The following is a 22,554-nucleotide window of genomic DNA, read 5'->3' on the forward strand; positions in this document are numbered from 1 at the left end:
TTTAATATGGTATTATAGTCATTTTATACAATATACATTAGTTTACAGTTTACCCTATTTTTCAACATGTTTAGCTACTGTCTTATCTTAGCACCTCTGGAGTTGCAGCAATGAGCAACTTAATCAGGGCATATAAATTTATTGTACATTGCTAAGGACTTTAATGGGAAGTGTAATAAATCCTTTAAGTAAGGACTAGTCATTATAGAAAGCTGATTTGCAACAGCTAAATGTTCACGTTATACTAGAGTGAGATATAAACACTCCTTTGTAACTTGCATGTCATTATAACACACAGATGTCTTGGCTCCAAGAGCACGTGTATTATTAAATGAGTTCCGGCTTGGATTTATGCCAGGGTCGAGGTTTAGTGATCTTAAGTAAGAGCCCAGAACATCACACGATGGGAGGTCAAACAAACTGCCTTTTTATTAGGGGAGTTCTAGTCCATGCTTTAGAGTCTGTCACTGGTGAAGAATAGATGCCCAGTATAGTCTGTTCTACAACATACTTTAAGCTCTTTCATAACTAAAGAAAAAGACTTATCAGTACGCGGAGACCTTGAGATGTAAGTTGAAAATATTGCAGAAGGCTCTTACTTTAACACAAGTAGGGGCTTGTTTAGTTGCTTCAAGAACTGCTGCATTTTCCTCTATAGTTACCTGGGGAAGCTGCAGGTAGAGAGAGTGCATTTTTCCCTGTGTTTAAAAAACAGTGTGTAATGTTGTGGGGGAAGGGAGTAGCAGGAGGGAGAGGAAGAAGAGGAGGAAGGTTATATTCTAGGTCAGATCCCTAGGCCAGATTCTGAATTTTGAGGCCTCTGGTCTCTACTGGAAATGAATCCATGCAAGGACCTGGGTAGGAAGGAGGAAGCATGAGCCTGGGTTTTAAGGCTGTAAAGCATTGACTTTGACATTGCTGGATGCAAATACCAGTGGATATTGAACTGTGCTAATATTACTACTAGAACTGTTATTATTTTAGTTAGAGCTCTGATTACAGAATTACATAAGTTTTAAGTGGTTTGCCCATAGTCCCTTTCCTTCTATATGCCCCGTTATTTTCAGTAGGCAGTTTTGCAGAATAGGAAGTTCTGTAGAAACACATGTATTGATTTATATCAGAAATGCTGGTATACCATGCTAAGTATACTTAGTATACTACTTGTATGTTGATTTATAAAGTTAATAAGACCTCTGTGACCAGAGTGAGAAGCTGGAGCATAGAAAGCTCATGTTTTTATCATATAATTAGAATGTTCTCTGTTTATCAAACTGCTCCTCACTTTGTTAAAACTGTGTTAACCCACCTAAATGGTATTAATACATTTTTGAAGTTGTAATGTATAATTATATTATCATTCTTTCAGTAATACACCAGACGTCGAATCTCAAATTTATATCTATTTGACATGAGCTTCTGGCATACGGTTGCTTGAGATTAAGACAACAACAACAACACCACCTCTTTTATCATAGAGACCAAGTCACAATATTTTATAAATGAATATAGGAGGCCCTAAAAGTGCAATCCTTGTGAGAGAAGAGAATAACTTACATGAGCCAAAATTTTCTGTGTTCCTGTGTCTAATATTAGGATATAATTCCGAGTCCAGAGTATTACCAGTTAATATTCTAATATTAAATATTAAGTGAATATTTAAGCATTAGTATTTAGTTAACTAATATTAACAATAATAAAATTGAATATTAAATCTATTTTCTTGAAAGAGCTCAAAACTCCCTTACAATGTTAAATGTCATAACTACCATCAAATCAAATCTAAAACCAAACGTTAGTTTGGTACGTGCTCAGTCTCATGATCATATTTGACAAACAGCATATCTGAAAGAATATTAAGGCCTTCACTTAAGCTTTACTTATAGTTGGAAACCTGGTGTTTGGCCAAGAAAGGAAGAAAATGATTAAATGAGAAAGTGGCTTAGTTCTTGCCTTCTCCAATGTCTTGTGTGTATTTCTGCCATTCTATCAAAAAGACAATACCACATTTTCCAGGATCAGCCACTTCCTCTCATGCTGTTGGGGTGAGTGGTGAGCAGACCTAGCATGAAGACTCAGGCTGACTGCCTTGGTGTGAGGCACATCAATTCCCAGACAGGATCTAGTGTTGAGCACATCAGAGGTCTTCCAACTGGCATCCGGACAAGGCCTGAACATGTGGAGAACAGATTTAGTCTGAGTTGACTGTGAGGCTCATTTCACCCTATATTAGGCCAAAGGTGGCAAGTCCTGCTACCAAGTGAAAGTTGCTTAGTACTAGTAGTGGGGGCAGGGGGCAAAGATGGGTGGTAAAGAAACTAATGAATTTATAGCATAAGCAAAGAAGCATGTCATATTATCAAAGGCCAGAATCAGACCTTAAGAGCATCCATCCAAAGGCCATGCGAGTATTTTTAGGATTTTGTTTTTTGCACATTATCATGGAGGAAAAAACAGAAAAACAAAGATTGCTAAAGATGTGAAAGAAGAGACAAACCATAATATCCCACTTTATTCTTAATTGGCAATCTTCTCTCTTCACTTCTAGGCCAGATGGCCACAGACTGATATTATAATGAGAGGCCTGAGATCCACAATTAATTATTGAAGCTTCAGAAAAGCAACCCCAGTGGGCACATCACCAAGAAACAGACTTCAGAGGAAGTCAGACCTGATATTGCAGAGGACAAACCTCATTACAATTAACATTTGCAATGCTTAATACACTAAATAATAAACAAAGTCTACATTTTCAGTAGTCATGGCTTGAGTTGACTTTGGTATTGTTTTGACATTAAACAAATTTTGTGTATAGAAAATCTAGATCTGATTTGGATGCTTGGTAGAAGGTTAGTCATCTAATTGTTTCCAGAAAGACTTTTCCCATAAATATCTTCCCTCATTTGCTACTGAGTATATTTACTATTGTTTTACAGAAATTTACCATTGATCTGCTGAAAAAAAAGTTTTTTTTGATGTGGAATGATTAGGTTGGTAATCTGAGATGGATGCTATCTATGGGTCATGTGTCTACTAGAGAATTTCTGTGGATTTTAAACCAATGCTGACTTTGGATAGCTTTAGCCTTAGGTGCAATAGATACATTACTTTTGGGAGTTTCCAAAAAAAATATTAAAGAATCATAGCTAATTTTAATGAAGAAGGAAAGGTGAATCCGTGTTGTTCAGGCACTTCAGGTTGCCTATATGATATCCAGTATTCTTTTTCTTATTTATTAGTGGAACTCCAATTTTATGTGGGGGTTGGGGAAAGGAGTGGGTGAGTGAAGTTTTATTGGTACCTCATTTTTATTTTTATTTTTTTATTTTTCTAATTTATTTATTTTGAGAGAGAGACGATAGCAGGGGAGGGGCAGAAAGAGAGGGAGAGAGAGAATCCCAAGCAGGCTCTGCACTGTCAGCACAGAGCCCGATGCAGGGCTCTAATCCACGAACCGTGAGATCATGACCTGAGCTGAAACCAAGAGTTGGATGCTCAACTGACTGAGCTACCCAGGTGCCCCAGTACCTCATTTTTATTTTTTTTTTTTAATATTTTTTTTTAACGTTTATTTTGGGGACAGAGAGAGACAGAGCATGAATGGGGGAGGGGCAGAGAGAGAGGGAGACACAGAATCGGAAGCAGGCTCCAGGCTCTGAGCCATCAGCCCAGAGCCCGACGCGGGGCTCGAACTCACGGTCTGTGAGATCGTGACCTGAGCTGAAGTCGGACGCTTAACCGACTGAGCCACCCAGGCGCCCCCCAGTACCTCATTTTTAAAGCTCCATATTCTAGGCTCTCACTCAGCTCAGAGTGGACATGTGCTACAGTTCTGGCCAGTGAAATGGAGGTGGAAGGCCTCCTGCCTTTGATGTTCCATCACTCCGATTCCTAGCTGCCAGGTTTTTGGCCTCTTTTCCCCTGTCAGCTGCAGCGTTGCCTACCATAAGGGATAACAAGGACTTGCATTGATGGGTGTTCTTGCCAGTTCCAGGGCCACCGTTCCTTTGGCTCCCCAGTGCCCTGATCTCAGCTCTGTTCAAACCTTCAGATATTTCCTCAGCTGAGGACTCTAATGTATATCCTTTGTTTCCTGGGCTTTCTAGTGACCTACGCACATTCTCTTAGGCTGGGATTGACTCTTCAGCTTGAGATATAGTCTGAGTGGATTCCCTTCGTCTTGGCAGTTTCCCACTTCAAGGGCTCTTGTGTGTAGTCCCTCATTTGCTGTTACGAAGGCAGCATGGGGTAGGGATCTAGAATAGTGGCTCTAGAGTCAGACTGACCTGGATCTGAATTCTGGGAGTTACTTGATCTCGCCATTCCTCAGTTTCCCAAGCTGTAACATTAGGATAATATGATACTGTTGTAAGGATTAAATGAAGTAATACTGTAAGGCAGTTGGCCCAATGCCTGGGCATGTAATAAGCACTCAGTAAAGTCGAAATGATTGATGTGTTAATGATGATTGTTATGCTAAACCAAAACCGAACATTGAATAGAGTTATTTTCTTCCTTCTAAAGAATGTGAATCTAAGACAGTTTGATCATATACTGTCAGAACTGGTGCCAAATCTGTGGGTCTAAAACTCCATGGGGCAGGACCCATGTTAGTCTCATTCATTGCTGTCTCCCTAGTATCTGACAGAGGGCCTGGCATAGAATAATAAGAACAATAACTAACATTTATTGAACACTTAATTTGTATTCAGTCTGTTTAAAGCGCTTCACATAAATCAACTCATTTCCTTCTAAAGAACAATGGGATAGGTATTATTATTATTATTCCCATTTTGGAGCTAGACTCAAGTCTAGAGAAATTAAGTAAGTAGCCCAAGGTCACATGTCTTAACTGGCAAAGCAGAATGCCAGTAGTCTGGTTCCAGAGCTCCATTGTCTTTCATTAAGTATTCATTGGCTACATGGGGGCAGGAAAGGTGGGAGAAAAGGGTGAAATCCTGTATCTTGGCTTCTTGTATTTGAGGTTGGTTATGGTACTTGCATCATAGAAGTGGATTTTTGCCTCTGCTTTAGAAAGGGATGTCGCCTTGAATGATTATTTTTGGGGAGAACATAATGCATTATTTATTCCCTGGGGCTTCTGTAAAGTCAGCAGTAAAGTGGGTGGGGGGCAGGGGTGTGTGCATGAATTACCACCCATAGCAAGTAGATCGGTACTAAAATAGTGTTGGTTACAGGCAGGTTGGTTTTCCAAAACATGTAATTTCACTGTTTGAAACTCAGCATGCTTCACCAGTAAATAGCTAAGTTACCCAGTAAAGCATAGCTGGAGTGGTCATAGGGCCTAGAGCCCTAGGGAGGCATTGGGGGCTGGGTGGAGAGAGGTCTCAATGACAGGAAGCCAACAGTGAGGGCTTAGAATGGCCTCAAGTTTGACTGTTTTTGAGACTTTTACTATGAAAAATTCCTAAAATTTGATTAGTAAGATTTTGTATCATTGGAGGGCATAGCATGTGTCTGTGTTAGAGAACAAGGGCATTTTCTGGGACCTTTTTCTCCATATATAATCTGGAAATGAAACATATTTAAGATGAGGTAAGCACACCCATTCGGATGTATTTATTAGGCCTGTTTCCTTTTTACAATAGGAATTAAGAAAACAAATTATATCATGTTTGGCCAATAATAGAAGTACCTCGTTCTTAAACGCCAGTTTATAGAATTGAATTTATTTCTGAGTTTACCTTCCACAATAACACTGTCTGTCTGAAATTTTGATCTTCTTTTTCTCACCAAGAAGCGTAATATTCTGAATAACCAAAGTGGTATTTGCACTTTACCTATAGGAAGATTCTGTATATCCTCATTTCAGACTTTGCCCTAACCTCTGTCTAACCTTGGGAAAGTCACCCGGTTTACTGCAGCCTCAATGTTCTCATTTCTCTAGTAGGGATAATAGGGTTGAGTACTAAATGACATGATGGACACAAAACTCTGAATGTAACTAATGCAACATACCAAGTGTTCAGGAAATGATATTTATTATTAAATATTATTAAAAACAATGCATTCTTAGTGTTTCATGTATTTAATAACACACTGTAGAATAAATGTAATAAATTTTAAAGGTAAGAGGGCTATTATAGGTGGACAATTTAGCACCAGTGGGAAGTAACAACTGATTGTGTGAATAGAAGAAAGAAGACAGCAGCTATAAAATTAGATACAAAAGCAACAATTGTGCAATAGTTATAGCTATGTAGTGTAGGATCAAAAGAGCTTTCCACCTCTTTATAATTTCTTCCAGCTGGATGAATGTACAGCCTAATACAACAATTGATGTTCATAATAGTGACTTCTTTGAGTCATCAGGAAAAGATTAAATTATGAGAAATGCACTCCATTTAAGAAGGCAGTGGAGTTGGAGGACAATTTAGAAAGATTTTCCTTTAAAATAGTACCTGCTTTACTTATGGCTCTATAAACCCTCAGCTTTTGTAAAAATCCCTGCTGTTGCATATGACTGAGATTTTAAAGGGCTGGAAACCAGGCTAGACCTCAACTGCAGTGCTGGGGTAAGAATGGCTGTGCCATTAGACAAGGCATGTTCTTTATGCTTTTCAGACGATGTTATGTTCTGGAGGGTTCATCTCTGTCTCCATCCACAAAGCAGCTGAGCTAAAGGGAAGAAGGGCTGAGTGGCCCCTGGTGTACTGACAGTGCCAGACTGGATCTAAGTACATGTTTTACTCTGGACTTAAGCAGGACTTAAGAGCTTTTTGACTCCTTGTCAGGGGTCAGGTTTGCCCCTGCCCCTCATGTCTTCCTGCCTGCTCTGCAAGGGAGGCAGTGTTGTCTAGTGGTTAAGAGTGTGGGTTTTGAGATCTACCAGTTAGGGATGCTTTGGATTGTCAGTGACTGAAACCCAACTCAGACTGGCTTAAACAATAAGGCAGTGTGTGGGCCCATATAACTGAAAGTCCAGAGGATTCAGGGTTGTCTGTCCAGTGGCTTCCGTTCGGTTGCCTGGTGACTCTCTTGGCTTTGCCTTCCTCTGTGTTTTGGTTTCATCCTCGGGCTGGTAGTAGTGAGATGTCTACAGCCGTGCTGGATCCCACAGCTGCATGTGACATCTAGAGGCTTATTCTTGGAGGAAGTAAATTCTAAGAGCCTCCAACAGACTTTTCCTTATTTCTTTCTGGCCTGTATTGGGTCAGCCGCTCATTTTGGAGGCAATCTCTGAAACTGGAGTAATGATGAATATTGGATATCTTAGGCTAAGTCCCTGAGCCAGTCATTGCCAAGAGGGATGGGATTATAATGATTGCTTTAGACAAATCGTGATTTATCTCTAGTGTTGGAGTCAAACCACCTAGATCACAACAGCTGCTCTGCTGTGGGTGAATAGGTGTCAGAGATAACGCAGTATTCTCTCTAGAGTCAAACAGACTTGTTCTCAGGTTTTAGCTCTGCCATTTACTAGGCTGTTACCAGCCTAACATTTGTGGGGCTTGAGGGAAGAATCCAAGTGATGGCTCACATATGCTATGTGGACACATTTTTAAAAGGTATAAATCAAGCCAATTGTTTCTATCCTGACAAATATACCTTTATAATGATCTGGCAGGTCATATTTGAATTTGAATACTTGGATACCTCAGAGTTCTGCGTACAACATGGTTACATAAGGAGAGTGGGACCCAGGCTGGCATTCTGTGTCTGTAGCTTTCCCCTGCCTCTGTCTCACACTACAAAGTGTTGACATGCCAGCTGACAAGTCCAGGCTATGTCTTTCCTACCCAGAAAGCCACCCCTTGTCCACCCCTTGGGCATAGACTTGTGAGCATGTGGCACCTGCTCTAAAGTCATCTCTAGGGAGGGATTTGGGGAAGAGGCCCACAGAGGCTGTGGAGATGAGCTTAGGGCAGTTTGGCAGGGAATTCTGAGCTAATCAGAGCATGTCTAGAAAGGGAATGCAGGATTCTTGGTTAATACATTTCCTTGACCTTATGGACTATTGTACCCACAGAGAGGAGTACAGGGAGGACTCTGGCCTTTCAAAACTCAAACCCAGGGTAAAGGTTTCTCTCTCTGGTATCAGGACAATTCTGATGAACTATAAAGACCACGGCAAGTGACAATTCTGCTGAGACTCGGTTTTCTTCTGTCAAGGGGGTTAATACCCCTAATACCCAGTTCACCAAGTTGTGAAGGTTAAGTGAGGTGAGGTATGCCAAGTACTCACAAAATGCCAGGTACTTTTAGTGTCTTTGGGCACCCAGTGCACAGGTGTTCCCTGGCTCTGATGCTCACTTATGCAAAGACCTTGGGCAAGCCACTCCATCTCCCCAAACCTTACTTCCTCATCTTTGGATGGTGATGCTGAATTAGGATGTAAATGGGAGGGAACATAAAATAACAGCAGCACAGCCTGTGCAGTGGTCGTGACTGTCAGGAAACTTCTGTGTTCCTGATGAGATAAAGTAGAGGTTCTGGATCACTAAGGCCCTCCATAATTTTCCAGGTAAAATCTGCTTCTGACTAGATAATATGTTTGTACCATAGAGAAAGTCCATTTACTAAACCAGAAGGAAATCTTTCACCAATTATCCTCTGTTTCCCCCCTACTTCAAAGTATTGCCTCTGTGTCCCATCTCTTACCCATGGCAGTCTGAGAAAGTTAAAGTTGTTTTTCCTAGATTTTATTTCAGCAAAATTATCCCCATAGCAATAATTAACCATGGCATTAGAGACAATAGAAAACTGTTAATGGTGAAAACCACCCCCATGTGGTGTGGTAACTAGGCTGTTGACTTTTTCAAAAAAGGCAACATCAGTGTTGAATTGGAGTTCCAACTAACACAAGATCAGAACCACAGGGGACTGTAAGTAAAATCTGGGTTGGCCTCCTTTGTGTTCTGTTCTAACAGAGCTGTTAGTGATAAGTGGTTGCTTATTTGGCTCAACATATTTTGTTACAACATAAAAAAGGAAGTTATTTAATTAGTACTATTGAGTAAATCAATATATCTGCCTTTATTTAATATATCTGCTGTATTTAATAACAAGCTATTTCAGGAGGATTTCGAGTATGCGGAGATAATAAAATTATTGTGCTGAGGACTAACACTATCAAAGCAGAAGCATGGGATCAGACACAAACACATGCGTGTGCATACACGCACACACACAACCCATTAATTTAAGATGTGTTTATGTGATATTAGTGTTCTTTGGTAAACAATGTCTGTTTTATCTTGGAGATAACGAATATTTTTAGTTATAGTACACAGAGGAAAGGCAACTAAGTATCTTGGGACTGAATTAGGGATGGTAAGTTTTAAAAATTGAAGTTCTAAGTTTTAAGTCCTTGAAACTATTTGGTAACTTCAAATTTCTCACAGGTTTTGAATTTGAATGTAGGAACTGGAATTGATTGTGTATGAAAAGAAAAACATGCAGGGCACCTGGGTGGCTCAGTCAGTTAAGCATCTGAGTTGGGGCTCCGGTCATAATCTTGCAGTTTGGTTCCTGGGTTCCACCCCCACATGGGGGCTGGGGCTCTCTCTTTCCCTCTCTTTCTCTGTGCTCCTCGTCCACTTGTGCTCTCTCTCTCTCTCTCTCTCTCTCTCAAAAGTTAATAAAAAAAAACTTAAAAGAAAGAAATATATACCTTTAATTAAGACAGCATTATTTTCACAGTGGCAGCTGTATTGCTGAAATTATGAATGGAAGGAAAGACATGTAACAAAAGAAATAAGATGAATCTTTTCTCTAACCTGTGCCTGTACTCATTTATATTAGTCCTTTACAAAGAGTCATTTTTAAGCTGTAATTGGAAGACTCTCTTACTTTGTTCTATGACTATTTTTTAGAGTTAAAAAAAGCAAAATTCGAGTCAGAACCAGGATGTCCCTTGTTTTTTCTCTCTCTCCCCTGAAGTATTTGTTTTTTGTATCTTAGGTATGGGTAAATAGCTATGTCTTTTAGATCAAATGGAAAGTTTAGGATTGCTGTCAGAGATAACAAAATGAATGTAGGATCATGAATATAGAATCCCATTAAATAATGTCTCTGAGTTTCCCACAGTGTCAGATGAGCCTTTGATTGAAAAGTGGCAAGATGTAATATCACCCAAAGAGTTCAAGTTTTTCTTTTTTCTTTTTCAAGTTTCTGAATAGAACAAATACAGATGCCATAAATATCAATTATTTTAACTGGAATTAAAATAAAAATTTAAAAAGCCAAAGAAACCTGATTCTGAATTTGAGATGATTTTTCTTAATAAAATATGTTTGTAGAACAAATGAGTCATACTGTTAATTAGTAGGATGAGAAGTAAGTAGGGCCAACACTTGGTCTCCATGGTGTGCGGTGGAGAATGTGTATGTAGCCCTTGAGCGGGAGCTATAGGTACACTCCAGAAGTATTTTAAACTTCGTTTTCTGGGAAGCCTCTTCTTTGGCTTCTGTGGGGCTCTTCAGACATTGTTTACACAGAGGGTCATCTTTCTGGAAATCCATGGGATACGCTGATGAATGAGTCACAGAAGCAATTAGCTTTGTAATACTGAGAATTATTGGCAAGAGTCCACATATTTTCTAAGATACAAGAGGAACGACAAGAATGAAATTAGCTTATGCTTGCTTGCTCAGAGGAGTTTTTACCTCCACAAAACTTGTCTCTTATTATAGATACACTCTGAGAAGTGATGTGGGGCAGTTTGTGGTGCCTTTCTTCTGCTTGACCTAAGAGGATTTTGATTAAGAATTTCTCCGAACCAAAGAATAAGAACTCATGAATCTTGGCTAACAGTATTAATAAGCCCTTCCACTATGTTTAATCAATGAGAAATGTCACTATACTCATTTCCATACATTATGACATCAGATGCCTTCTGAAACTAATTTGTTGATGGAATAAAGTATAATTTTTGTACTTAAACTATTTCACAAAATATACAGAAAGCATGTATCCTAGGATAGTCCTCTGAATTTTCCTCAGCCAGCTGACAATTTTGAACTCAAGATTAATTTGTCTGGAAACATGAAAGATTTATCTGCAGCAAAACTTCGCTGAAATTGTGTCTGAAAAGAGTGTTATTGAAAGAACCCATTATCTCTATTTAGAGTTTAAAAAATACAATGTAACTTTCATTTAAGAACTTTTAGTCAACACTCTTAAAAGTGTCCTTTCCATAAATGAATGACCCTATCATTTGCCAAATAGTTGCCATTTGTAGATCAATAGAAGTCCACAGAGGTTAAGTGACTTGTCAGAATAACCCAGCAAGTGGCAGAATCAGAAGAAGATTCGAAGCTTTTAATTTCTAGTCTTTTGCTCTAAGACAATTAGCTAGTTCTCTCCTGAGCTTTTTAGCACACGAAAAGTTACATGGAGCTTCCAGATGTACTTTGTGAAAGGGACACTTGTCTAGCTTGGATGGATCTGTGCTTTTTTTTTTTTTTTTTTTTTAAATAGTATTTATTACAGAAAATTTCTAGTGTGGGCTAAACTATTTATGTTACTCTTTATCTAAGAAGGAATAAAAAACTCAGCTGAGGAAAGGTGAATGAAACACATCTGTAAAGTTGATTTTCTGAATGAGAGAAAAAAGTGAAAGCTAAAACAAACTTAGGTGACTTTTTAAAAACCTGGCTGTCAGAACATTGTGCCAGTGTACCTGTTTATTCATCTGATGCGTAAGTTTTTTCTTGAGAGTATCTCACATCAGTGTATATAATTGGACTTGTACTTAAAATTCTAGTCCATTTGAAGAATTTGTAGAGTTAGCCTACCATTTTGGAGAGAATGCTTATATTAATTATTCTGTACCCATTTCTCTTTGTGAAAAATCCGTCTCTGCTTTTAGGCTAAAATAAGTAACAAGAAGCTGAGGATTGTAGCTAATTGTCTAGAACACAGGATTAGAAATCCAATTCTGACAGAAGCCAAATGAGTTACACTGAATTTGGCACAGGGTGTAAAAGGAACTGGTCTCTGTTAATGACATGTTCTTGTTCACAAGCAGGTGTTTGCCCAAGGGGAGTATACTTGCACTTCTTTGTAAATGTTATGGAAGAGTGGTTCACTGGAATAGGTGAACATTTCTCAATTTCACACCCAGGATATGTCATGGTGATTCTTCTAGTGCTCTGGGTTCAGTGGGCTTTTGCTAGGAGTAGAAGAGATAGGATTCCAGAAACTGTAGCACCCTCCTTATTTGGTGTTTCTGACTTTAAGGGGAGGCTGTTGTCCCTGTCCTTAATTAGACTGCTTCTCAACCCAGTGTCTTTGCAAGGCAGCATTTGTGAAGTGTGTCAAGTGCTAGGGTTTTTCCCTTTTCTGCCAGGAGGCTTTTTGGACGCAGTGGGAATGGAATTAGGGGATCAGGAGTACAGTGCTAAAATAGTTGTTAGAAAGGCCTCATTGTTGATTGCTGAGGGGGAAAGAAGAGAAAAGTTCAAGAAATGAAAAGCAGCTCCTTTCCCCCTTGAGATCTCTCTTTCCGTTGCTGTATGGCTCTTTACACCAGCCAGCATCTCTCAGCATTGTTCTAGCAGTTTGTTTAACTATCAACTTTTATTTAATTCATCCTTTTGGAAGTTTCTCTAGAGCAGTGGTTCTGAATGCTACTGGCATTCAGAGGGTGGAGACCAGGGAAGCCACTAAACTTCCTACACTGCATAGGACAGCCCCAACCCAAGCAGGGGGCCCAAGGTGTCAATAGTACTCACATTGAGAAACTCTGCTCTAGATGAAGAAATTAAAAGACTTTTGAAAGGACTGGCCTGTCTTTGCAAATTTATAGCCGGTTTGTACAAGTAGTTGTTCAAAATATCCCACTCCAGGTAGTGTAGGCACTGAGTTGTTTTGTTTTTGTTTTGAGCACTTCCTTACTTCCTGGTACTATGAGACACTCCAGGCTCATCTTCTCTATTTCCTGCCCCAGCCCTAGAATCAGCTCTTTCCGCAGGGAAGCCTGGTTCTTTTGTGGGAGAGTAGTATTAGAAGCCACGGTCTGGCTGCTGGGTATGCTCACTGACATGGAGTTTTCAACTCCATAATCTAAACTTGGTTTGTTCATTAGATCATTTTTTAAATCTTGGTCTTTACCATATACATGCATTTACTTTAAAAATATTTTTCTGATGTTTGAGCTTATATGGAACAGATTACCCAAGTAATACTGAAATTTGAAATAACATTTTTATAAATGAATGAAATCTCTAATAATGTGATTTGTAAACTTTATTTCTTCTTTTATAACATAGTGATGGTATTTGAGACCATTCTTGCCTTAAGTCAATTTTTGTTATTAAGCATGTACCACACGTAGTTTTATTTCATGTTTCCCTATAGCAGGAAGGTGCTTAGTCCTGCCCTGTTAACATACAGATAATTTGTTCTGAAGTACGTGAAAATCTGCATAATGGTGACCCTTGCTTTTTGATTAAGTTAAATTTACTTGATAGTCTTTAGTCCTTCATTAGTAAATGCTCACATCTCTGTAGAAATTTAAGGTTTAACTTTTCCTAAGATGATGTCTAAAATTTCCTGGCTTTGCCTTTAAGTGCTATGCTCAGTTAAGAAACTGTCTCCTATACCCATGACCAATCTGCATAACTTATCAGGGTTTTCTCTTTAAGAAACATGGACTTTTAAAACATTACAGGTGCAAGCAAAAATAATTTCGGTTTTATTTTTTTTTAATTTTTTTTTTCAACATTTATTTATTTTTGGGACATAGAGAGACAGAGCATGAACGGGGGAGGGGCAGAGAGAGAGGGAGACACAGAATCGGAAACAGGCTCCAGGCTCTGAGCCATCAGCCCAGAGCCTGATGCGGGGCTCGAACTCACGGAGCGCGAGATCGTGACCTGGCTGAAGTCGGACGCTTAACCGACTGCGCCACCCAGGCGCCCCTAATTTCGGTTTTAAAACAAAACAGTGCAATTATTTTTTTCTTATTTGCTTAAATGTTTATTTTTTATGTATTGAGAGAATTCTGAGATTTATTTAGATACAAATTTTATAGTTTATTGCACTTGAGTATACATTTGAAGAAAAAATACAAATAAATTATTCAAGATATTCTTGTTTTTAAAGTTTATTTATTTATTTTTGAGAGAACAAGTAGGGGAGGGGCAGAGGGAAGGTGGGAGATAGAATCCCAAGCAGGCTCTGCACTGTCAGCACAGAGCCCAATGCAGGGTTTAAACTCACAACTGAGATCATGACCTGAGCTGAAATCAAGTGTCGGATGTTTAACCAACTGAGGCACCCAGGCATCTCTGTTCAAGATATTCTTAAAACTTTCTTCACATTAAGAATCTGTTTGAGATCACTTTAAAACTTAGAGTTCTCCATGTTTATATTTTTCCGAACAGTATTGTCCTTTGTGTCATCCGCTGGTTTGGTAATATACCATTATTAAAAAAGAACTTATTGAGGTGAAGTTCACATAACATAAAATCAACCATTTTAAAGTGAACAATTCATTGGCATTTATTACATTTACAGCGTTGTTTAATAATCACTTCTATTTAGTCCCCTAAAATTTCTATCACCCCAAGGGAAACCCCTTACCCGTTAAGCCATTTCTCCAATTGCCCCTTTCCCCTAGCTCCTGGCAACCACCAATCTGAGTTCTGCCTCTATGGATTTATTTATTCTGGATATTTCATATAAATGTAATCCTATAGCTTGTGACATTTTCTGGCTGGCTTCTTTCACTTAGCATAAAGTTTTGGAGGTTTATCCACATTGTAGCATGTATCAGTACTTCATTCCTTTTTATGGCTGAATAAAATATTCCATTGTGTGGATATATCAATTTGTTGATTCATTCATTTGTTAATGGATATTTGAGCTGTTTCCACCTTTCGACCACTGTGAATAATGTTGGTGTGAACATGTGTGTGTATTTGTTTGAGTACCTGTTTTTAGTTCTTTTGGGCATATACTTTGGAAAGGGATTGTGGGATTATATGATAATTCTATGTTTAATTTTTGAGGAACTATTAAACTGTTTTCTACAGTAGGGGAATAATTTTAAAAAATTATTCTTAACTTTATGTCTGTTACCTAAATCAAAATAGTTTGGAAACATACTCTCTTTAGTGCTTTGATTTTATTAAAAAATAGATTATTCTATAACATGTCCATTGTTTTTTACACTTAAAAAAACATGTTTGGATAATTCCCATGTTCCTCTCAGGAGAGTTTGTAAGACTCTCAGAAAGAGTGAAGGCTTAATTCGTCTTCTGCTCTGAGACAATTAACCAGCTCTCCCCAGAGCTTTGCATAACCAGTTTAAATGTTCAGACACAGAATCTGCTTTCCGTATGATTTGATAAAAAACAAAACAAAAACAAGCAAAAAATTTTACTGGGTGTTCAATAACCTTTTATATAGTATACTTAAAGAGATTGTAAATATTTCATTCACTCTGAATAGGAAAAAAAAAGACCTCAGCACTTTCAGACGTACCTATCCATGAGATAAAATGCTGGTTTCTCCTTTGTCATTTTGTTGGAGTTGTTTTTTTTTTGTTTTGTTTTGTTTTTTTTAATGTTTGCTTATTTTTGAGAGAGAGGGAGAATGTGGGCAGGGAAGGGGCAGAGAGAGAGGGAGACACAGAATCCAAAGGAGGCTCCAGGCCCTGATCTGTCAGCACACAGCCTGACTCGGAGCTCAAACTCACGAACCATGAGATCATGACCTGAACCAAAGTCTGACGCTTAACTGACTGAGCCACCCAGGTGCCCCTATGTTGTGGGAGTTTTAAAGATTGGCCTAAGAAAGATATTCTTTTGCACTGGACTCTTGTAACTTCACACAGCATAAGTCCTTACCAAGTGGATTCAGATATAGTGCGTGCGTTCTGTGGTATTTACTGTTAGCAGCTAATACTTTGTATTGTTTTCTAAGTTCTTCATTTATATGAGCTTTATATTTCCAAAGACACAGAAAAGGAGTCAGGGATCCTATCTATATTAGCTTTCTGATATCCTTAAATGAGTCAACAGAGTACTGGTTTATTACAGATGTTTACAGTACTTTACTTGCTGAACTGAATTGATGGTGAATTCTCCAGACAAGAGACCTCATGAATGCAGGAAGTGTGTTTGTCTGGTTCATGGGGATATTGCCAGCACCTAACACTCATAATAAATAATAAATATTTACTGAATGAGTGAACAAACTCTAATGTGTAACGCTAAGTATTTTCTGAGTACTGGTGGAGGCCAGTTTTCTGAAGCTGATTGTTCTCATATCAAAGGTCATTTTAATTTTAATTCTATATTTGGTATCTATGATATTTAAACATGAAGATATGTAATTTTTCCTTGGGTTAGGTACATCATGTTAATTGTTAAGTAATAAAAATCAATCTAAATTAAAAACCTTCACTCTGATTACACAAGAACATTTTATTGGGATAATGCTTGGTTATTTGTTTGCCTTTCCTATTGTGAAATGTTTCCATTCTATTTAATATATAAAATATTCCATATTTGTATTCATAATCATGGCTGTGTTTTATGTCCCAGGTGTATTTTGTGTTTATATTTGAAGTCAATCCAAGCTCTTTTTGCAATCATTTCCTTGATTAAATAAATGTATAAAGTTTTTGACAAAAAATAATGTGTCGTTATAGGAGGTGGAGCCATATAATACTCCTTGAGGGTTGGCATTGGGAGATGGTCCATAGTAAATTTAACTCTAAGTTGCCGCAATTATTAGTTACTAGAAATATTCCCCTATGGAGAACACTTACCTGAAAACACCATGGGCTGACAGTAAAAACTATTACAGGATATTGACTTGGGAAAGCAGTTTAATTTGAAACTACGAAAGTTTGAAGTGTTCACATTATTTCTGGCAGTGACAAAAAGTGATGAGTTCAACTTGCCTTTAACTGAACTTTAAAAGAAAATCTGTGCTTAGGCATATACTTATGGAAAAACATTTAAAGATTCTAAGTGGGTTCTTTAAAACCTACTTCACACAAATGAAGATGTTACTTGGAACAAGCCAGAATGAGGATACCTAGAAAAAGTGAAAGAATATATCTGGAATGGCAGCTCTTACATAATAGAATTGCTCTTCTGGATTTGGCTCAAGAAACACCCATGAAACCCCTGATCTGTCCACTTTAAAAAAATGTTTTTTATTAGGAAACATTTAAAGAAAGTCTGAGTGAGTAGATCAACTACAAAAACTACATTTTGCATGTTAACCTTTTTAGAATTTATAACTATAGGGCCAAGCCAGGAGAAAATGGGTGATAGAAGGGTGTGTGCTTGTGTGTGATGAACAAAATAGAAGGCCTGGGCCAACCCTAGCCTGGGGAATCCAGACGGTCTGCATAAAGAGTAATGGATTTATATTTTGTCAGGATTTACCAAGATCTTTTCTTTTGTTTTCCTTTGTTTTCCTTTGTTTTCCTTTGTTTTCTTTTCTTTTGTTTTCTTTTGTTTTCTTTTGTTTTCTTTTCTTTTCTCTTTTCTTTTCTCTTCCTTTCCTTTCCTTTCCTTTCCTTTCCTTTCCTTTCCTTTCCTTTCCTTTCCTTTCCTTTCCTTTCCTCTTTTCTCATCTATCTATCTATCTATCTATCTATCTATCTATCTATCTATCATCATTCTTTTAAAGAATTTGCCAAGATTTCTTAAAGAAAGTGGTGTGCCCAGGCTTTCCTTGTGTTTAGTTGTCTGTGGCCTGAGGATTGAGGTTATGTTGTTTAGCTGAACAGACAGTCAATTAATTGAGAAGACAAAATCAAACCAAACTGGTTGCTTGGAGTCATGTAGTCCAAAACACAGATGTGCAAAGGCTTAGATTTTCCCTTTGCAACCAATTGTGCTGGACTTGTAGGTATGGAAGTGAAATAGCAAAGGGAATTTCTGCATTAACTTTCAGAGGTGGGAATGCCTATATCTTGCTTTGTAGTTCTAGTTTCAATTAGGGTCCATATGAAAGAAAAAAATTATTGTATTGTTTGGAACAGTGAATGAAGTAGGCGGTGAAGTATTTCCTTGTTACTATGATACCTTCCAGTTCTAAAAATTCTGAGATTCTAGACTGTGAGTTTATACAGTATCTCTGGGAACCATGATGTCCTCTTACCATTGCCCTTAATCTTTTATTTTTGTTTGAAATGAAGTTAGTCAAATTCCTCTACACTGGAACAAATTTCAGCTTGTGAAGTGGGCTGTTGCAACCAGAGGTAAACAAAGTTAAAGTAATGGTTTTCAGGTATTTTAGGCTTTTGAGCTATTCTGTGTTAGCCAATCAGAAAAGCTTAATGTATATAGATTGATATCTATCAACTATTATACAAATGTAAAGATGCTCAATTCACTTATGGAGAAATTAAACTTAAAATTTTAAGTTTGATCTTTCTGTAGATACAGTGTTCTCTGAAATTCTGAATTGACATTTCTGTTTTATGAAAGTGTATGAAAGTTTTACTTTTTATTACTTTGTTTAATGTTTATTTACATATTTTGAGAGAGAAAGTGAGAGAGAGTGCATGTGAGAGGGGGAGGGGCAGACAGAGTGGGAGCACAAAGCCCAATGCTAGGCTTGATCCCATGAACCCAGAGATCATGACCTGGGCTAAAATCAAGAGTCTGACACTTAACTGACTGAGCCACCCAGGCATCCCTGAAAATTTTACTTTTAAATTATGTAATCTTTTTCTAGATGTATCTATTGCCTGTGGTTCAATGGCCATAAGATTTATCTAAAAATCCTCAAGGATTTTTAGATGTGCTAACTTTAAAGTATGCTTCATGCTTTTATTTATTTTTAAAGTATATATTTATTTATTTATTTGTTTATTTTCATAGGGAGAGGGAGTGTGAGTGGGGGAAGGGAGGAGAGAGAGGGAGAGAGATAGAATTCCAAGCAGGCTCTGTGTTGTCAGCACAGAGCCTGACAGCAAGGCTCAATCTCACGAACCGCAAGACCACGACCTGAGCCAAAATCAAGAGTTGGATGCTTAACTGAACCACCCAGGCACCCCTGCTTCATGCTTTTAAATGACTATTGTTGTTATCTTGTTAAATTAAAATTATACTCCATCTATAATATATCCAAATTATATTAATGTATATATATCCAATATATAATATATATATTATATCCAATATATATACATATATTATATTGTATAATATATCATGGGACTCATTCTATAAATTTTGCTATCTGCTTTGGCTAATAGAATTGCTTAAAAGCCTAAAATACTTGAAAAACATGATTTAACTTTACATAGAGGGAGACATCATTATCAGAAAAGCTAAGTCAAGATGAAACAAAAATAAGCCTCATGAAAATGAGGGACTTTTTTTTTTGACAGTGTAGATAAGATTTCAGATTTATTTCTTGCTTTTCCTTGTACTCTCTGATTCAGTTTCCTCTTCTGTGAAAGAATAATAATAATAATCTATGTCGTTCATAGTACATAGGATGAAAATAATAAATATGTAGTGGGTATGAAACTATAAAACTTCTTTACAGTTATGTAAAGACTTTTTTTTTGGAAGGGTGAGGAGTAGTTTCCATGAACTTAAGTTTTTCCTCAGAACTTTTAAAGGTCTCCATTTAAATGATCCAATTGAAAATATGATAGCAGCTGGATAATAATTTTTTCTGCATTGGAGTACAGAAAGATACATTAGTATTTTTTAAATTATTTTGATAGATTGTAAATATGGAGTGCTAGTGATTTCCTCCTCCATTTTTATACTACATATTCAATCAATATTTCATTATATATGGCATATTCACCCAGTTCTTGTTTAATTTTATTTAATTTGGATAATGAGTTCATTACATGGCTGTTATTATCACTATTCCCAGTGAGGAAACGTAGGCTTACAAACTCATTCTTTCTATTACTTTCTCTACCAACCCCAGGTGCCATGATGGTATGTGTCACTGATCAGGCTTTACAGTCTAATTGTTAATTATGTTGTTCTTTTAGAACCTGCCAAAAGCCAGTTCTCCCATAAAAGCCACAGCTCCTGTGTGTTTCTCAGTTATTTGGTGGCAGCTTTATATAGAGATAGGGACCTTATTACCTGTAGTTTTATTTCAGAGATAAGCCTTCAGAAAGGCTGAGTCTGTATGGAAAAAGTAAGTATGAATGGTTCTGCTTTCTTCGACTTTTTCCCATTAATCCTTCCATTCATTTCATGATCCTTATTAAAACCATTCCCAAAGCAATTCTCACTGGGGAGGGGCACTGTGAACAGTGCATTTGCAGAGGAAGGCCAGTAGGGGGAAACATGAGTGGTTTAGTGCTAAAAGTACTTCAGTTTGTAAAGTAAAAGATAGTTACTTCTTTGCCTGTGTCTTATATTGAAAAGACAAGATGGACACACCATAAAAATTAATTTCAGAACATTTTTATTCCATCCAAAATGACTGGTTTTGAATTATAAATCTCTTTCTGGGACCTGTCTGGGGTTGAATTCTGGCCCTCCTCACTAGCTTTGTATCCTGGTGCATGTTGCTGTCTCAGTTTTCTTGTATGTAACATGGGGTAATAATAACCTCACCTCTTAAGATTGATTTGAGGATTGAGTTAATATATATAAAGTACTTAGGGCATGGTACGTACACTTAATGTATGCTTAATGAACGTTAGCTATGAATATTGTTGTTGTTATGTTCCTGCTTTGTTGCTCATAGTTAACTGGACTAATAACTTAAAAGAATACCTGTTCTAACAATGAAAATAGTGATTTCATTTTGTACTATATTTTATGAAGTATAAAAATAAATCAAGATGATATAAATCAAGGAAGATCATTTAATTAGGAGTCATTGTAGTCTTTTAAAAAACATTTATTTATTTATTTTGAGAGAGAGAGAGAGAGAGAGAGAGAGCACAAGCAGGGGAAGGGAGAGAGGGAGAGAGAGAATCCTAAGCAGAATCTGTATTGTCAGTGCAGAGCCAGACTCGGGGTTCAATCCCATGAACCATGAGATCATGACCTGAGCTGAAATCAAGAGTGAGATGCTTAACCAACTGAGCCACCAGCCACCAACTGAGCCACCTGAGGTACCCCAGGAGTAATTATAGTCTTGAAAGACACTAGTTGATTACTGAGTAGAAGAGTAAGAGTCATGACATCACAGTTGAGATCCTTAAAAATACAAAAATGCTAAAAATAAGGATAAATGGCAGTTGAAGAGAGGTATTTCATAACCAGGAAGAAATGGGCCAGTACCAAGTATTGGTCATATATAAGTCAGAGAGAAAAAGAGGAAAGCCTAGTAGATGCATACTTGGCCCAGGGAATTTGTCATGGATGTGGGCCTGTTAGGTGCTCTGCTTTAGTGTGGAAAGCTTTGGGTGGGGATGGGGGGTGTTGTAGGCAGAGGTCAAGGGTAGGTTCTGCTCTGGTACAGCTTCCTGGTATCAGAAACGGTGCCCCCCCCCCAACTGCTCCCTTTCTCCTCCTACCCCCCACCCCACCCCAGTGACCACTGAACTCTTTTTGAGAACCATTGAATGACAACAATTCAGGGGCTTGCAATCATGAAGAGAATATGAGTTACCTTTTTAGTAGGGGTGGAGGCAGTGATTGAAAATGGCCTAAAGACATTTGCTGCAGGCTTCCTTAGAAATGGAGTGTGGGGGATAGGGGATAGTAGAGTAGTCAGGGTACCTCAGTGACACAGTGGTAAAGAGAAAATATGATAGCTCCTGTTATTGGAGGGCTGGGTGAGGAATCAAGTGATAAGAAAGCAAATCAGTCCTTAGGCTGAAATCTAAATATGTTGCCTCACAGAGTTGGCCAAACCCCTGGCTGAAGAATACCATGGTCACCTTAAAAAAGATTTTGTCTGTTACTTTGCTGATGATTGGTCAAGTCTTGGACATAATTGTCTGTGATCTAAGTGTTCAAGTGATTTATTTATATTTATTTATATTTAGAGAAAAACGTAGCCATAGGAAGATACATGTGTTCTTTCACTCTGATGTTATAGAAAACAGTGGGAGGAGGAAGATGAAAAGAGGGAGGTCAGAGAGTAGATAAAACAGTTAGATGAAGGGGCACCTGGTTGGCTCAGTCTGTTAAGCATCTGACTTTTGATTTCAGCTCTGGTCATGACCTCATGGTTCCTGAGTTTGAGCCCTGCACTGACAGCCAAGAGCCTGCTTGGGTTTCTCTGTCTCCCTCTCTCTCTGTCCCTTTCCCACTCATGTGCTCTGTCTCTCTCTCAAAATAAATAAATAAACTTAAAAAAAAGATGTTGCATGATAAAAAGAAAAGGACTCTCCAGCATTAATGGGAGTAGTGTGGACATAGTGAGTCAACTCATGTTGTTTCAAATCCAGATATTTTTCAGTGCTTTTTGAAAACTGTTATAATAGATCCATTTTACTACGAAGGTTGACCCCATTAAACAGTGATAAATGCTTGAATTCCTCACTTCTGATAGGAATTCAGAGGTCTCTCTTTTGGAGTTTGTATTAATAACCACTTATCATAGTGTAATAAAGTGGATGTGCATTGGCAAATGGTGTCAAACTGATCATTACTCTTTACAGTGATTCATTGGTGGAAT

General features: G+C 37.9%; 1 protein-coding gene across 12 annotated transcripts in view; it reads left to right on the forward strand.

The window, feature by feature from the left end:
* BBS9 (Bardet-Biedl syndrome 9) overlaps window positions 1-22,554 on the forward strand; it is a 448,679-nt gene that overhangs the window by 298,509 nt on the left and 127,616 nt on the right. Inside the window, exon 20 of one of the 12 annotated variants that reach the window (XM_019825680.3) lies at window positions 2,549-3,276. The exons of the other annotated variants lie outside the window; for them this stretch is intronic. Coding sequence (XP_019681239.2) covers window positions 2,549-2,608 — 60 coding nt within the window. The 3' untranslated portion in view covers window positions 2,609-3,276. Of the gene's footprint in view, window positions 1-2,548; window positions 3,277-22,554 lie in introns of those variants that run through there. 12 annotated transcript variants of the gene reach the window in all.

The sequence above is a fragment of the Felis catus genome, chromosome A2, assembly GCF_018350175.1.
Source record: "Felis catus isolate Fca126 chromosome A2, F.catus_Fca126_mat1.0, whole genome shotgun sequence".
Lineage (NCBI taxonomy): Eukaryota > Metazoa > Chordata > Mammalia > Carnivora > Felidae > Felis > Felis catus.